General features: G+C 40.0%; 1 protein-coding gene across 3 annotated transcripts in view; it reads left to right on the forward strand.

Moving 5' to 3' along the window:
* The window catches only part of grin1b (glutamate receptor, ionotropic, N-methyl D-aspartate 1b), a 52,379-nt gene extending 38,842 nt beyond the window's left edge, over positions 1-13,537 (forward strand). For 2 of the 3 annotated variants that reach the window (XM_036980378.1, XM_036980379.1), the window contains 5 exons: positions 3,051-3,208; positions 3,438-3,599; positions 3,873-3,982; positions 4,303-4,448; positions 12,131-13,537. In XM_036980378.1, coding sequence (XP_036836273.1) covers positions 3,051-3,208; positions 3,438-3,599; positions 3,873-3,982; positions 4,303-4,448; positions 12,131-12,196 — 642 coding nt within the window. In that variant the 3' untranslated portion in view covers positions 12,197-13,537. Of the gene's footprint in view, positions 1-3,050; positions 3,209-3,437; positions 3,600-3,872; positions 3,983-4,302; positions 4,449-7,780; positions 7,892-12,130 lie in introns of all 3 variants that reach the window. The other variant, XM_036980380.1, reaches the window with a different exon arrangement.
* The last annotated feature ends 5,443 nt before the right edge of the window (positions 13,538-18,980 follow it).

The following is an 18,980-nucleotide window of genomic DNA, read 5'->3' on the forward strand; positions in this document are numbered from 1 at the left end:
TCTGAGCTGTGTGCTAGTAGTTCAAACAGACAGCTCTGTGCATTCAACATAGCACTCCATATACATTTAAGGGCCAGCAGAGCTACCTTGTTCTGTGCCAATTGCAATTTTCCTAAGTCCCTCTTTGTTGCACCTGACCACACGACTGGGCAGTAGTCCAGGTGTGACAAAACTAGGGCCTGTAGGACCTGCTTTGTTGATAGCATTTCTTATGAAGGCAGAACAGCGCTTTAATATGGACAGACCTCTCCCCATCTTAGCTATTTTTGCATCAATATTTATGCATTGTTCAGATATAATTACAACATACACTGAGTATACAAAACATTAAGAACCAGGCACACCGGTTTGTGTCAAGAACTGCAACGCTGCTGGGTTTTTCACGCTCAACAGTATCCTGTGTGTATGGTCCACCACCCAAAGGACATCCAGCCAACTTGACACAATTATGGGACGCATTGGAGTCAACATGAGCCAGCATCCCTAGGAAGGTGTTCCTAATGTTTGGTAAACTCAGTATAAGTGTACCGTAATCAAATTGAATAAATGAAAGTACCATAATGTTTAGCAGGCATTCGTTTGCATCAAGCCTGTTGTGAGCATTTGGTCTGGATTGGTGTCATTGCATGCCACATCCTTGGCCTGAGGGAGGGTGGTCAGCTCATGAGGATGGCAATCATACATCTTCGTATTTTTTATCATTCATTTTACAGTATTGTATTGTACTAAGGGCCGTGCACAGACCTGTCAAAAATACCAAAATACCAAAACAAAAGGTTGCTTTAGAGACTGGAAGGGAAAAGGGGCATGTGCACAGGTAGAGAGCCCTATCTGTGCACTTGCCTGATTGATGGTTTGAAAAAAGTTGCATTAAAACCATGAGCTCTGCTTAGTTTTTTTTGCACAGTCTGGACACACTTGATCAGTCTCTCATTCACAATTTAACAAGCACTTGATAATGCCTAAAATTTCCCGGTAAATATATAATTCACAGTTGATAGGCTAATATTGTCACCCATCAGACTATTCTTGATTTAATCTTGTCTTTACATATACTAAATAATATACAGTATTTAATATACACCTACTCACTCCAGGATTTGTCTTTATTTGTACTATTTTCTACATTGTATAATTATAGTGAATACATCAAAACTATGAATTACACATATGGAATCATATAGTGACCAAAAAGGTGTTAAACTAATCAAAAATATATTTTATATTTGAGATTATTCAAAGTAGCCACCCTAGCCTTGATATCAGCTTTGCACACCCTTGGCATTCTCTCAACCAGCTTCATGACGTAGTCACCTGGAATGAATTTCAATTAACAGGTGTGCATTGTTAAAAGTTACCTGTGGTATGTCTTTCCTTAATGCGTTTGAGCCAATCAGTTGTGTTGTGACAAGATAGGGGTGGTATACAGAAGATAGCCCTATTTGGTAAAAGACCAAGTCCATTTTATGGCAAGAACAGCTCAAATAGGCAAATAGAAACAACAGTCCATCATTATTTTAAGACATGACGGTCAGTCAATCCGGAAAATGTTAAGAACTTTGAAAGTTTCTTCATTTGCAGTGGCAAAAACCATCAAGCGCTATGATGAAACTGGCTCTCGTGAGGATCGCCATAGGAAAGGAAGAGCCAGAGTATTTGCTTAAATCACTGGACTAAACAGGTGGTTATTAAAGACAGGCTTCTATTTGAGCCAGGCGTCCATTTCCTTAATGCATATTTTGCATATTTTGCTCACTTGCATATTTAATTGTTGAATTCCAGCATTCACTTCCAGCATTTTTCTAAATTTGTTCATTTCCTGCACTAATGTGTAGTTTACACACTGTATCACATTTATTTTGTCTTAGTATGCCTTTATTTCAAATAAAAAACTTCCTTAGCATAATCATTATTCTCCTCTTTGACTGTTAATCTTCAGGAGTTTTTACTTTCACCATTAGGGGGCGATCTGACAATTTATTGGGGTCTGTACTCCCGAAGTTGTTGACTGTTTTTGTGCTTGCCAGTTAGCTAGCAGTTGTCAGCTGTTAGTAGCCAATGGTTAGCAGTTTCTTTCTGCCGATAAAAAAGGATTATTGTCCAAAAAAATTTAGTCATTACTGAATTATTTACTGTAACAAATCAAACATTAAACCTTGTAAACAACTCATGGTAACCTTGTAAACAATTTATTTAGACCGGTGTTTTTTTTAAACAGGTTTATTTGCTGGAATGTGTGCCATTGTCCTGCTATTAAAAAGGGACAGGCGGCTATTTGAGATTCAGCGTTTGATTGAATTATTATGGTATAGTTCTTCTGTACGTGCCTCAGTTTGTAAAAGTGTGGCTCTAGCAGCGTTAGAGTTCTGGGTTTGACTCCCACTTGGGTCACATATGAGAATATGTGGACTCACTGTTGTATGAAAGCTTATGCTACATAAATGGTATACTGTATTTTACCGCATTACAGTACTGTATGCAATGCAATTTTAGCAGTGCGAACCCATGTGTACCCCCTGTTCTCTTTTATGCACTCCTTGACCCAGAATGCACCACGCTGCCTATTAAAAATGAACGGTTAGCATTCCCATTGGAGTTAAGACTAATGCTAACAAGATGGAGGTCTTTCGCTAAATCGTCTCTGTCTTCTCCTTCATTTTATTCTTCTTGGTAATAGGAACTCTTAGAGAGGGCCCAAATAGACCTTGGGTGAAAAGCTATTATTGAAAGTCGGCAGTATAGGGAGTGTAGAGTAGAGTAGTAGTAGTACTTTATTGATCCCAACTTGGGAAATTGTTTAAATCACCACAAGCATCATCAGTGATTACAAAGACACACATATAAAAAATAGATGCACCTGATGCACCTAGGATCAATGAAAGATTGAGATTAATTTAAAATGATAAGAAATGCTGATGGCATTCTGGGGAAACAAGCAACAGCAACATTCATTGAGTGCAGATATTTTATGGGTGAAAGCTTATGTAAAGGACAGTCATGGAGGATGACTGACTGACTGCTGTGCCTCTGTTTGTGTCTCTGTGTCTCAGCTGCGAAACCCATCAGACAAGTTCATCTACGCCACAGTGAAGCAGAGTTCGGTGGACATCTACTTCCGGCGCCAAGTGGAGTTGAGCACCATGTACCGCCACATGGAGAAGCACAACTACGAAAGCGCTGCTGAGGCCATCCAAGCTGTGCGCGACAAGTGAGCAACAGCTGGGGTAGCACCAGGGGATGGGGGTGGGGGTTTAATACACTGAAAATTCCAATGGGGGAGGCCATAATGCTGAATGTACAGTATTTATGCTATCCCAGGTGAGCAATAGTGTGAGGAAGACAATAATGACATGATGTGGTTGTCTAGTGTGCATTTTCGTACACTCATTCAATCCCTTCCTCCTCTTCCCTGTTGTCCGTGTCCCTCCCTCCCTCAGTAAACTGCACGCGTTCATCTGGGACTCTGCCGTCCTGGAGTTTGAGGCATCACAGAAGTGTGACTTGGTGACAACGGGAGAGCTGTTCTTCCGCTCCGGCTTCGGCATAGGCATGCGGAAGGACAGCCCTTGGAAGCAAAACGTTTCCCTGTCCATTCTTAGGTGAATATTGGCCAGCAACAAGATACTATTGAAGCAACATGCTACCATACAATATTATAATAAGGGTGGTTTCCTGGATGCAGATTAAGCCTGGTCCTAGACTAAAAAGCATGGTCAATGGAGAGTCTCCATTGAAATACTGTAGCTTTTTAGTCCAGCACTAAGCCTAATGTGTGTCCAGGAAACCACCCCATAGTATACTCTATGTATTGTATCAGTATTTACTGTTTGAGACCTAACCTAAAGTATGATCTGGCTCTTCTCCCATAACAGCTCTCATGAGAATGGGTTCATGGAGGAACTAGATAAAACCTGGGTGAGATACCAGGAGTGTGACTCCAGGAGTAATGCCCCGGCCACCCTCACTTTTGAGAACATGGCAGGTATGTACGGTTCTCCAATTTAGTCCATAATGATACAGAAATGAGAGGAAATGCAAATAGTAAACTGGTGTGTAAAGGAAGTAGCCCCCCTTGTGTGAGCCAGAACGTTAGTTTATAGCAGGTGTGTAGGTATTCAAATTGGTGTGAAGGTATTTCATAATCTGCAGAAATTTGACAGATTATTGTCATTAGATTCATTGTGCTCAAAATGGTTCTCCATGGAGGATGCAGGGGCCACTGGTGACTTGGGTTAATAGTATGGCCTGTGCACCGCAGGCAGTAAAATAACAGGTTGGCATGTCCAAATTGTCTCCTAACAGGTGTGTTCATGTTGGTTGCTGGGGGTATCGTTGCTGGAATCTTCCTCATCTTTATTGAGATTGCGTATAAGCGCCACAAAGATGCCCGCAGGAAGCAGATGCAGCTGGCCTTCGCTGCGGTCAACGTGTGGAGGAAGAACCTACAGGTATGATCTGCCCGTCTTCACACATCAGACAACATCCTGTAGAGTAGGGTCTCAAACTTGCAACTCGCAAGCCACATCTGGATCTAATGCGGCCAGTGGGGATCTTAGTAAATCCGGTCAGCGGTTGTAAAATAATAATAATAATAAACTTCACTGGGGATAGACTTATAGTCTATTGTTGAAATCTAATTAAATTCTTTGCCTTCGTCAATTCAGTAATTATTCTACCCCTTTTCCGTGTATTTTGAAATTGTCGCAGGTAACCGCGAGTGATTCATTGGTGAGTGATTCATATGGACAGGATTAGAAAAAGTTAAATTATAATCTTCCACAGAGCTAGTTGGGTGTACTACAGTATTATAGAAATTGAGCTGGCTGCATACTACTTCTCTAAATTTGGAAATGACTTATAATGAGAGACCCATGTTTTTTTGCACTCCAAATCCCTCCCAAAACATGAATGTAACAAACAGCTGCAAGGATATTTGCAGCTCTACATGCATACGTACAGCACACTCCCCAGCGCCTGTGAAAGGACTGATTTCATTATCCTCGTCTTCTGCTGCTGTGTGTCTGAGCGCACAAGGACACGGCCGGTGCCTGGAGGGTACGATGACCCCCTTCCCCCACCCCTCTCTCTCTGTGAAGGGCAGAGTGGGGGAGTGCAGTGGGGGGGGGGGTGCACCGGGGGAGTGCACCCCGGGTGAGTGCAGTGGGGCACCAGAAAGCTCTGATGTTGCTGTACAGTCAGCCAGATGCACACTGGGCCCGGCTCTCTCACTAAAGGGCTAGGCTACTGAATAGCACAACAGGTGGCAGCCAAGCATCTCCTGGTCAATGGTCTCTCTTGACGCACATCATGTCCATGTACTGTTTGTAAAGGGGGATCGGAAAGTAAAAGGGCTTTGGCCTTTTGTGTCTTGAAAGGCTAAGCGGGCTAGCTTGACACACCATATAATCCATATTGTACAAGCCATTGCTTGAAGTGGATCTGAAATAGGTGCCAGTGCTCATAATATTTTTTTAAGCCGATATTCAAGGTGCCGGTACTATGTACTGGTGATCACCGACCCAACTCAAGCCAAACAAAACAAGCCATATAAGACTCTGTAGTAGCATGCAATGCTCCCAGCCACTGATTAAACCCTCCAACAGTTTAGAAAAACTTTTTTTTCTAAAAATGGTCTAATTGGTTGTAAAATGTGAAGGTTGAACTTGAGCTATATATTTCTTAATTAAGTTGATGATTGTGTCAAGTGGGACCAGCTAATGTGAATCTCACATCATGAAAATGTTCTCTGGTCCAAAGCGTTAGTGTGCTTTCCTCTAGTAGTTGCAGACCAGAAGCAACTTGTTGTCATTTCGCGATGGGACCAAAGCTAGTGGCTGCTTAGCTTTGTAGGTCCTTTAACTTTCTGTCACCTGTGAGTACTATATTCGGGGTACACTACCAGTTGAGGGGTCAAACCAGGAGGGCGGGAAAAGAGAGACTGGAAAAAGCAGGAGCTGAGACACAAAACGCTGGTGGGCTTGAATAAACAAGACGAACAGGCACAGACAGACAGAAAACACAAGTATAAATACCAAGGGGATAAGTGGGGAAGATGGGCGACACCTGGAGGGGGGTGGATACAAACACAAGGACAAGTGAAAATAGATCAGGCTGTGACAACAGTAAAAGCATTTCCTTGTTCAGTTCAACAGAGAGAGCACTTACTGCTCTTTGAAGCTTTGACAAATTGTCTTGTTCTTTCCGACTACTGAGCCATGAGGTAAACAAGTCTAAATAGATCTCCTTTAGATGTTGTATTCGGTATTGTTTTCTATGGAAGGCGAAAAACACAAGCAAGGCCGGCTAATATTTGTGCTGGGACATGTCCACTGGGCCACTGTGTATTGTTGTAAGGTCAAATGAATACTGTACAAATTCTCATTATGTTAAAAGATGGATGCCCTGCTTTTGACTGAATGATGTATTATTGATTAATAATGTGTGATTTATACTCTAAGCCATATGTATGAAGGGTGTACATGTCCATATTTAAACAACAATAATGGCAGACGAACAACGGGCACCAGTGAAAAACGTGCCCTAATTTCAGGTGCACTACATGTACTGTATGCTTCTCGACCAACTATATTTCTCCCCATATTTGAAATGCATGACTAGTCGCCTGTCCTCGGGCTGTATTAGCATTTCAAACGATTCCAGACAGCCCTCTGATGAAGGCGGTGTTGTTGAGCAACCTCATTCAATGGTGAACGGTCTGAGAAGGTTGCAATGAAAAGGAGATGAACACAATTGTGGAGATAGTAAAGGGGGATTCTGCAATGATTTCACTGTTGTTGTTGATATCCTGGCTGTAATAATCTCTTGAATATACTGATATACTGTTTTTCAAAGGGTAAAACGTGAAAAGAATGTTCCAAATGATTTAGACATGTAAAACAAATCACAAAGCAATATACAGTATTTAGCTATTTATAATCAGACTCCCTTATCTGTTATGTGGAATTGACCTGGTCCAGGCTTTTTGAGGAGTCAAGGACTATTAGGGGATTATAGCCACCAAGAAGACACAAGTTCATGTGGGACAGTGCTGGCCTATAGGTTCGACATCATACCACTCATTCTACATACTGTATCCCTTTTGGTTTTCCTGCACTGCATGTTTTCTGGTTGAAGTCACACCCACTACCAAAATCTACTTCCCCTGCTCCTCTTAGTCTTCATCGCTCTCTTTGTCGTGGGAGAAACACCATTATGCTAGTGTTGGTAGAGCGCAAAGGGACCGGACCTTACTGATCTTACTGATCATTGTATAACCAGCCCCCCCCCCCCCCCCCCCCCCCCCCCTAAAAAGGTTTTGCTTTGCCTTATTGTTGTCTTTATTGCATTCGTTTTAGCTCATTTTCTTTTGCTCACGCTTTTGCTTTTTGTCTTGGAGTAAAATAACCATGGATGGTTCTTATTTTACTGTGCCATGAGATCAGAGGCAGTCCTCAAAAAGTAGCCAGGAAAAATATACCCAGATTTTAATAGTAATCCGGCTCCAATTCTAGGATACTTTATATGTCCACATGGCATTGGGTGTAGACAGAAAGTGGACATGAGATACGGGACCATATTAAAGCTGGTAATTGAAATAGAGAGTAGTGTAACTACTCTGCAAGTTACTCTGCAGTTTTGGTGTACAGTAATGTAGTAATGTGTGTGTGTTGGGGGAGGGTGGGGGGTGTGGGGGGGGGGGGGGTGGGGGGGGGCACTGAGACCAAACACACTCCTTCATCAGGGAACACCAATAATGTTTCTACATATATATTTATTTTAGGATAGGAAAAGTGATAGAGCAGAGCCTGACTCCAAACAGAAAACCTCTTTTAGGTCCATCAGTACCAACCTGGCCTCCAACATCAAGAGACGTAGGTCCTCCAAAGACACGGTAAGGAGTTGAAGGAAATTACACCCTCCTTTGTAATTCTCTCTCTTCCTCTCTTCCTTTACCTCATCCTTTTTTCTCTCTCCTCTGTCATCTCTTCTCGCAAAACGTTTCATTCCAGGCTCGTGTCAGTCACCCTCACACATGGAGTTACAGTCATGGCCACGTGTCTGTCAGTCAGTCATCGATAAACCATCCAGACATTTGTCCAAAACCAAAAGAAGGAAATCGATATGAGCATTAGTAGGCAGTCTGAAGCTAAGGGTTATCGTTTTCTTTGATAAAAAAAGGTGTTTTTAATGACTACTGTGCAAAGGGATACAAGAGCTAGTCCTTATGCTGGTCTTTCTCCTGTGGCTAAACTAGACACCATTTTGGTTTGTGCTCTCCTTTTTAGTTGTGTATGTGTGTTTGTCTCCTTTCACTGATTGGTCTGTGCTGCACCTTCCTTTGTGTGTGTCACATTTTGTGTGTTTGTTTCCTTTCATTACAAAAATAATGGCCAAGAAAAAGCCAAATGCACCGGGTAACAGACTTTACATTCTCTTTTCTTTCCACAGACTTTCCATTTTAAGGGATCTCCTGTCGAGTGTGTTTGACCAAACAATATTTACTTGTAGTGTTTCAATCAACAAATGCTGCTGGGAATGAAAAGAGATATAATATAATACAGTGGCTTACGAACATATTCACTCCCCTTGGCATTTTTCCTATTTTGTTGCCTTACAACCTTGAAATAAAATGGATTTTGGGGGGGTTTGTATCATTTGATTTACACAACATGCCTACCACTTTGAAGATGCAAAATATTTTTTATTGTGAAACAAATAAGAAATAAGACAAAATATTGAAAACTTGAGCGTGCATAAGTATTCATCCCCCCCCAAGCCAATACTTTGTAGAGCCACCTTTTGCAGCAATTATAGCTGCAAGTCTCTTGGGGTATGCCTCTATAAGCTTGACACAACAAGCCACTGGGATTTTTGTACATTCTTCAAAGAAAACTGCTCCAGCTCCTTCAAGTTGGATGGGTTGCACCTGTGCACAGCAATCTTTAAGTCATACCACAGATTGTCAATTAGATTGAGGACTGGTCTTTGAATAGGCCATTCCAAAAGGTTTCCCCTTAAACCACTCAAGTGTTGCTTTAGCAGTATGCTTAGGGTCATTTTCCTGCTGGAAAGTGAACCTCCGTCCCAAATCTCTGGAAGACTGAAACAGGTTTCCCTCAAGATTTCCCTGCATTTATCATTCCTTCAATTCTGACCAGTTTCCCTGTCCCTGCCGATGAAAAACATCCAAACAGTATGATGCTGCCACTACCATGCTTCACTGTGGGGAGGGTGTTCTCGGGGTGATGGGAGGTGTTGGGTTTGCTCCAGACATAGCGTTTTCCTTGATGGCCAAAAAGCTCAATTCTAGTCTCATCTGACCAAAGTACCTTCTTCCATATGTTTGGTGAGTCTCCCACATGCCTTTATTTTTTCTTTAAGCAATGGCTTTTTTCTGGCCACTTTTCTGTAAAGCCCAGCTCTGTGGAGTGTATGGCTTAAAGTGGTCCTATGGACAGATACTCCAATCTCTGCTGTGGAGCTTTGCAGCTCCTCCAGGGTTATCTTTGGTTTCTTTGTTGTCTCTCTGATTAATGCCCTCCTTTGGTGGGCAGCCCTCTCATGGCAGGTTTATTGTGGTGTCCTATTCTTTCCATTTTTTAATAATGGATTTATTGGTGCTTCGTGGGATGTTCAAAGTTTCTGATATTTTTTATAACCCAACCCTGATCTGTACTTCTCCACAACTTTGTCCCTGACCAGTTTGGAGAGCTCCTTGTTCTTCATGGTGCCGCTTGCTTGGTGGAGCCCCTTGCTTAGTGGTGTTGCAGAATCTGGGGCCTTTCAGAACAGGTCTAGGTATGGTATGTATACTGAGATCGTGTGACAGATCATGTGAAATTTAGATTGCACACAGGTGGACTTTATTTAATTAATTATGTGACTTATGAAGGTAATAGGTTGCACCAGATCTTATTTAGGGGCTTCATAGCAAAGTGGGTGAATACATATGCACGCACCTCTTTTCAATTATTATTATTTTTTAATTTTCTGAAACAAGTAATTTTTTTCATTTCACTTCACCAATTTGGACTATTTTGTGTATGTCCATTACATAAAATCCAAATAAAAATCCATTTAAATTACAGGTTGTAATGCAACAAAATAGGAAAAACGCCAAGGGGGATGAATACTTTTGCAAGGCACTGTATATGCATGCCATTTATGTCCTTGTGGATTGCGTATTGTCCTGGTGATAAATCTCAAACAAACGTTTTTATGTTGAATACTTGGTAATTTAATGACAATCATTTCTACACTAGATTATCCAGAGCTCAATACGTTCGTTCCATGAGTCCTGGAACTGTATATGGATACATGAATACTGTAAATATGGTTACTGTAGCAGGATTCATACTGAATGTAGTTTTATAATAGCCTGGTGTGCTGTAGCTAACTCTTTGTGATGCCATACATGTTTGGTGTGACAATGGATGAACTCAGAGAGGACTTGCTTGGCTGAAGCACAAACAGACTTGGAGCACCAGGCTACAAAGTCAAGACAGAGGATTGGAATGTATTCCAGTCCGTTGAGCATTGGTATTGTCAGCTGAACATTTTAGTCCTTTCAAAAACAATTTATTTTGTTTTACTTTTTGCCTCCAGGTTGTGCCATCCAAAGCAGTTTGTCAATCTTCCAGAGCCCTGTCTCTGTAGACAATCAATCCAATTTTATTTTTCTATTAATTTTGTATTATTATTTAGTGATAAAAATAGGTAGCCTAAAACTACCCACAAAAGAAATCCTACACTTTTATTGGAATTGAACCATTTATTTTTGTTGTAACCATCCTATTATTTTATATCAGTGTTTATTTATAAATGGATTTCAACGGATTATGAGTATCGGTATCCACACCATATGCCACACTGCTTCTTTCCACCTCCTTGGTTGTTGTGGAGAAGACCAGTGCTTCCCAACCCTGGTCCTGGAGTACCCCCAACAGTACACATTGTTGTTGTAGCCCTGGGCAAACACACCTCATTCATCTTATTGAGGGCTTGATGATTAGTTGACAAGTGGAATCAGGTGTGCTTGTCCAGGATTAAACTAAAAATGTGTACTGTTGGGGTATACGAGGACCAGTGTTGGGAAACACTGGTGTAGACTGTTGTCATGCTGTTCGCCTGTCTGTTGGCAGGAGGTGCTGTGAGCTATGATTCGGAATGTGAAGCTGTACCTAAAATTGTAACGGCATTGGAAACAGTGAGGTCACACATGCTCAGTAGTCAAATGTTGTTGAACGTCGCAGATATAAATGCCATGAATAAAACTGATGTGTTTCCTTATTCTACATGTCAGAAAGGCATGTTTATTCTACATACAGTAGATTATCTCTATCTTAACGTTCCACAACGTTGTACCCTTGGTACAATCTCATTTTCGTGGAGTATCATGTCAACTTTTTACATTTCCTTTAAGGATTTCTTGGTCACAACAAGAATACTTGACACAATAAAACTTTTTTTAAGTTGGTGGTAGTTTTGAATGATAAATAGCTTTATGTCTTTCATCGACAGCATTATAATCACTTTCATACAATGGTAATTGGTAATCCGTGGTGAAATTAACTATTTCTCAGCAGGACAAAAACATCCGTGCCTGGATATTATCATGTCAGTTTCCATGGTAACCGAGGATAGGCCCTTTCATAGACCCTTTGTAACACCAAACTGAAAATTCTTCCCAACACTGATGATAAATTGTGTTCTGTGCTCCAAAATGTCAGGTTATGACATTTAGCATTCATTTGAAAATCCATATTACACTTGCAGGCAAAATATGCTAAATGGGCTGGGACAACACGTTCCTGTATAAATCAATACCATACAGCGGGAAAAAATCCAGTTACTTGGCAACAACACTGTAGCTTAGTCTCACATCTGTGACCTTGCTTTGTTTATTGATCAGCATGCACAGTTCATAGGGTCCCTGCGGTGCTGAGCTTGATCTGTCCAAACAACCATTCCGAATCACAGGCAAACACTGCCTTGAGGGGGGACTTGATGAAAAGTATGACATAATCATGTTACATAACATTTGTTGTGTTGTATGCACCGTGAATATATATGATGTGAGTACAGATGAAATCATTTGTTCTATTTTGCATTCTTCCCATACTCTCTGCAGCCTTATCCCACGGACATCACAGGCCAGCTCAACTTGTCAGACCCTTCTGTCAGCACGGTGGTGTGAGAGATTGAGAGAAATGAGAGGACTGAAATGAGAGAGAGGATCCTGGTTTGGAGACAGAAGCTGGTCCATTGCTGCTACGCCACCTGAGCCATTGCCCATCCTGTTCTCTATCTACCCACATAGAACATGTGTTCTGCTCATTCCCCACCAAACACAACAGGCAGGAACTGGATAGCTGACATCCCACTGACAAACTGTGCCAATTCACAATGGAGCCAAACCACCTGTTTTTTCCCACACAGAGGCCTGACCCAGCACAATGATAGCTTTAGGTTTATTTTTATAATCTGCCTGCTAGAGTCATGTAGTTGTGTACTTTACGTGTGAAACAACAAGAAATATATACATTTTCTGATCATGTCATTCGCAATACATCGTCATGCACTGTGTTTCTGATTTCATTAAGCGATAGATTTAATAGATCATGTTTAAGAGTATTTTGTGATTGTCAATGTCTTACTACCTCCACTTATTTAGACGAACCTTAGACATGTAGGCTACTGTAGTTAGAACTATTTGACATTGTAAGGTTTTCCTGGGTTGCATTTATCGACAGGTTTTTGTTAGCATTAGCTAATGCGGTGTAGTGTGGGGCAATAACAATGGACAAGTTGTCAATTTATAAATTAGCAGCATACAGCTATGCTAATATCTAAGTGTAAATCCGAGTTAAGCACACTTTGTCCATTGTAGCACTCATATCAGCTGCAATCCCTTTCTTTAGCTATAGATGTCTTAGCCCCTTTTATGTGTTCATTTACTTCATTCTCCCAGTGGTAGTACAGCAGTGATTGCGTGGCAGACTATTCTCAGCATTCAACAATACTACAATCTTTCTGAGCCAAAAGTCTTTGGCATGACATCGGTGAAGGAGTTGCCATCAACAGAAATAGACTGGTAACCACTAGTGCTGTAGGCTATGTTGTTGTTCATTCAAGAAAATTGCTCTCTACATTTGTTGATTTGACAGTGTTACATGGTCATTAATGCAAATCAATTTATCAGTCAACATCAAGTCTCTATATAGCCTATATAGTGCCTTCAGAAAGTATTCATACCCCTTATTCCAAATGTTGTCTTGTTACAGCCTGAATTCAAAATTGATTAAAAAAACATTTGTCTCGCCCCTCTACACACAATACCCCATAATGACAAAGTGAAAACATGTTTTTAGACATTTTTGTAAATGTATTGTAAAGGAAATACAAACATATCTAATTTCCATAAGTATTCACACCCCTGAGTCAATACTTTGTTGAAGCACCTTTGGCAGCGATTATAGCTAGGAGTCTTTCTGGGTAAGTCTCTAAGAGCTTTCCACACCTGGATTGTGCAACATTTGCACATTACTCTTTTCAAAATTCTTCAAGCCCTGTGAAATTGGTGGAAAGCAGACTGAACCAGGTTTCCCTCTAGGATTTTGCCTGTGTTTAGCTCCCTTCTGTTTATTTTTTCTATCCTGAAAACTCCCCAGTCCTTAACGATTACAAGCATACGCATAACATGATGCAGCTACCACGATGCTTGAAAATATGGAGAGTGGTACTCAATAATGTGTTGTATTAGATTTGCCCAAAACATAACACTTTGTATTAAGGACAAACATGATGCATGTTTTGGAATATTGTAATTCTGTACAGGCTTCTTTCTTTTCACTCTGTCAATTAGGCTAGCATTGTGGAGTAACTACAATGTGGTTGATTCATCCTCACTTTTCTCCTATCATAGCCATTAACCTCTGTAACTGTTTAAAGACACCATTGGCCTCATGGGGAAATCCCTGAGTTGTTTCCCTCCTCTCTGGCAACTGAGTTTGGAAGGAAGCCTGTACCTTTGTAGTGACTGGGTGTATTGATACACTATCCAAAGTGTAATTCATAACTTCACCATGCTCAAATGGATATTCTATGTCTGCTTTTAAAAAAAAAAACATCTACCAATTGGTGCCCTTCTTTGTGGGGCATTAGAAAACCTCCCTGCTCTTTGTGGTTGAATCTGTGTTTGAAATTACCTGCTCGACTGAGGTACCTTACCGATAATTGTATGTGTGGGGTACAGAGATTAGGTAGTCATTCAAAAATCGTCTTAAACACTATTATTGCACACAGTCCATGCAACTTATGTGACTTGTTAAGCACATTTTTGCTCCTGAACTTATTTAGGTTTGCTATAACAAAGGGGTTGAATACTCACGAGATGTCAGTGTATCATTTTTCTTTAATTTGTCAAATAAAATTAAAAACATACTTCCGCTTTGACATTATGGGATATTGTGTAGTCCAGTGACACAACATCTCAATGTAATCAATTTTATGTTCAGGTTGTAACACAACAACGTGGAAAAAGTCAAGGGGTGTGAATACTTTCTGAAGACACTGTATTCTCTCTACATAGTCTCTTTTATATCATGACATTATTGAGGATATTGTGACATGTACATGATTTCTGGATGTTTTGAGCCTAAACTGCACTGACAGTGATTGTCTCTCTTTGGCTCAAAATATCCTGTAATGATTTCTACATTATTGTGGTGTGTATATTATGTATATGTGTATATATATATATATATATATATATATATATATATATAAAATCATGTTCTGTCAACCTTAGGGGCGTTCTGGTAATCGGCTAAGATGGCTGTTGTAGCTGTGTGGTTAACCCTATAAATTAATGACTTATACTACTTTGTATTTCTAATATAATAATATATTTCACTATATCACTGTATTTTTGCTTTATATGTGAGATTAGATGAGTAAAATCCCTCACTCTTACCCTTTCCTATTTTCCAGACTACATTTACACCGACATTTAGTCTGTCAATAGCAAATTGATTAATTGCAAAAATGATATATTGTAAAAAAGTTTGTTTCCTGCAAAAACCTGTCAGAGATCCTTCGGTGTAGCTAAAGTGTATCCTGGCATGTTCCTGACTCAAGATCTGAAACACTGTTTAGCACTTTTGTCTTAAAGATCCAATGCAGCCATTTTTATCTCAATATCAAATAATTTCTTGGTAACAATTAAGTACCTTACAGTACTGTGATTGTTTTAATTAAAAATGGTCAAAAATTGCTTCTTAGAGCAATTTCTCAAGCAAGAATTTAGCTAGGACTGTCTGGGAGTGGTCTGAGTGGGGAGCGGAAAACTGGAACTCTCTTTCTTATTGGTCTATTAACTAATTTACCGCCTGGTGATGTCCCCAGGTAGGCCAAAACTCCATCCCACCAAAACAGACTGAAATTTCAGGCGGTCTTTTCAAACAGCTCTTACACTAAAAGGACATTATTTTAATTTTCACAATTTCACAGTGTTATTCCAACCACATGGCGTGGATATATATATATATATATAAAACAAAGAGAAAAATCACGTTTTTGACTGCACTGGGCCTTTAAACAATCAACATGAGGGCTTTGCTCATAATTGTGAGAAATTAAGAATGTGAAATATATACCTGTAACTGTTACTATACCTGTATTTTATGGGCCGAAAATATGTTTTTGTGCAATAGGCTCGTTTTAAATGTTGATGATTTTAGAGAGAGACATTAATTGATCTGTCTGGAATCATTTTTTAAATGTTTTATTTCGGTTTCAGTATTGACGGGCTCAATTTTGTATAGGTGTTCCATTTATCATTCAAGTGAAATAATGTGGGAAAATATATTAATTATTACTTGTAACAATGTAGCCATCAACCAGAGATCGGAAGTTTAGCTATGGTTGTGTCAATGTTCTCATGGATACTGAAAATATACCTAAATGATTATGTAAGTATAATAATTATTAATGAAGTTTAAATTGAGGTAGAAATATTTGATAATCTAATTTCTCAAAACAGACTGTTTATTCGGAATTGTAACTCGAAAGAGTTGGGTTTATTTAGGCTGTGAAAATGTCTGTTCTGTTAGCCAAGAAAGTTCAGTAGTTGCAATGCTTGGGAAAACAGATTACATTGGATTGTGTGATAGAATTACAGACTGTGAGTAAAGTGTTCAATTGTCATTTCAGGTGACTCAAAACATATTCAACAACACAGTTCCGTATTATTTTAATGTAAAATTACAATTTTGCAGGGCTTTAAGATATAGTAAGTTACTATAACTTAACTATCAATCACTACCAAATGTGCTTTGAATATCATTCCTATATTGTGTGAATAATGACTATACATTATAATATATGTTTGTAATAGAAATCAGTTGTACTAATAAAATGCCTGATATATTAAATGCTATTTGGACACACTTTAATTGATTAAACTTTTGATGAGTAGCCTAAACAATAAAGGTAGCATATAGCCCACTAGATCTACATGTAGGCCTAGGAAAGGAACTAGTTAACTAAGGACACACTGCTATTGAGTGGGTATTGATGCAATGCTAACATAGCCTTTCTATTTTATTATATTGATGCAATGATAAGGTATAGGCTATAACTATTAATCTCACTCAATTCATTGTTGTTTGTACAAAGATACTCCCAAGGATGGAGGAGGTCCAGTTTTTAAAACCGGATTTATTCTCCTCAACGGCTTTTTGACCTGAAAAACCATTTAGGTCTCCACATGAGCTGACAAAATGTGACCAAACTGTTTGACCACACCATTTTGTTGCGAGTCCGCTTTTGCGCACAGTGCCACGCAAAGGGTAGGTCTCTGTTTCCATGAATGTTTTTTTTTATTGCTTTGGTACTATTTTCACAAGAATGTGGTGAATTTTCAAAACTCTTAACTCCAAACTGGTAACACCTGTAATACAGCCAGTCTTACATTCAAAACCTTTCATTGTGCATTCAATTTGTTTGTAGATGTCTTTCACCACACAGCCATTGACCCAAAATGTACACTGAACAAAAATATAATTGTATCATGTAACAATTTCAATGATTTTACTGAGTTACAGTTCAGTTAAGGAAATCAGCCAATTTAAATCAATTAATTTGGTCCTAATCTATGGATTTCACATGATTGGGCAGGGGCGCAGCCATGTGTGGGCCTGGGAGGGCATAGGCCCACCCACTTGGGAGTCAGGCCCACCCACTGGGGAGCCAGGCCCAGCCAATCAGAATGAGTTTTTCCTCACAAAAGGGCTTTATTACAGACAGAAATACTGCTCAGTTTCATCAGCTGACCAGGTGGCTGGTCTCAGGTGATCCCATAGGTGAAGAAGCTGGATGTGGAAGTCCGGGCTGGTGTGGTTACACGTGGTCTGTGGTTGTGAGGCCGGTTGGAAGTACAGCCAAATTCTCGAAAACAATGTTGCTTATGGTAGAGAAAGGAACTATAAATTCTTGGGCAACAGGTCTGGTGGACATTCGTGCAGTCAGCATGCCAATTGCACCCTCCCTCAAAACTTCAGACATATACAATGGGGCAAAAAAGTATTTAGTCAGCCACCAATTGTGCAAGTTCTCCCACTTAAAAAGATGAGAGAAGCCTGTAATTTTCATCATAGGTACACTTCAACTATGACAGCCAAAATGAGAGAAAAAAATCCAGAAAATCACATTGTAGGATTTTTAATGATTTTATTTGCAAATTATGGTTGAAAATAAGTATTTGGTCACCTACAAACAAGCAAGATTTCTGGCTCTCACAGACCTGTAACTTCTTCTTTAAGAGGCTCCTCTGTCCTCCACTCGTTACTTGTATTAATGGCACCTGTTTGAACTTGTTATCAGTATAAAAGACACCTGTCCACAACCTCAAACAGTCACACTCCAAACTCCACTATGGCCAAGACCAAAGAGCTGTCAAAGGACACCAGAAACAAAATTGTAGACCTGCACCAGGCTGGGAAGACTGAATCTGCAATAGGTAAGCAGCTTGGTTTGAAGAAATCAACTGTGGGAGCAATTATTAGGAAATGGAAGACATACAAGACCACTGATAATCTCCCTCGATCTGGGGCTGCACGCAAAATCTCACCCCGTGGGGTCAAAATGATCACAAGAATGGTGAGCAAAAATCCCAGAACCACACGGGGGGGACCTAGTGAATGACCTGCAGAGAGCTGGGACCAAAGTAACAAAGCCTACCATCAGCAAGGGCATTGAAGATGAAACGTGGCTGGGTCTTTCAGCATGACAATGATCCCAAACACACCGCCCGGGCAACGAAGGAGTGGCTTCGTAAGAAGCATTTCAAGGCATTTCAGTGGCCTAGCCAGTCTCCAGATCTCAACTCCATAGAAAATCTTTGGAGGGAGTTGAAAGTCTGTGTTGCCCAGCAACAGCCCCAAAACATCACTGCTCTAGAGGAGATCTGCATGGAGGAATGGGCCAAAATACCAGCAACAGTGTGTGAAAACCTTGTGATGACCTCTGTCATTGCCAACAAAGTATTGAGATAAACTTTTTGTTATTGACCAAATACTTATTTTCCACCATAATTTGCAAATAAATTCATTAAAAATCCAACAATGTGATTTTCTGGATTTTTTTTCTCACTTTGTCTGTCATAGTTGAAGTATACCTATGATGAAAATTACAGGCCTCTCTCATCTTTTTAAGTGGGAGAACTTGCACAATTGGTGGCTGACTAAATACTTTTTTTGCCCCACTGTATAGCATTGGGTCATGTGACCAAACTGCACATTTTAGAGTGATAATTTATTGTCCGCAGCACAAGGTGCATCTGTGTAAGGATCATGCCGTTTAATCAGCTTCTTGATATGCCACACCTGTATTATCTTGGCAAAAGAGAAATGCTCACTAACAGGAATGTAAACAAATTTGTGCACAAAATTTGACAAACATTCCTGGGATCTTTTATTTCT

Source organism: Oncorhynchus mykiss, chromosome 6 (genome assembly GCF_013265735.2).
Source record: "Oncorhynchus mykiss isolate Arlee chromosome 6, USDA_OmykA_1.1, whole genome shotgun sequence".
NCBI classification, from domain to species: domain Eukaryota; kingdom Metazoa; phylum Chordata; class Actinopteri; order Salmoniformes; family Salmonidae; genus Oncorhynchus; species Oncorhynchus mykiss.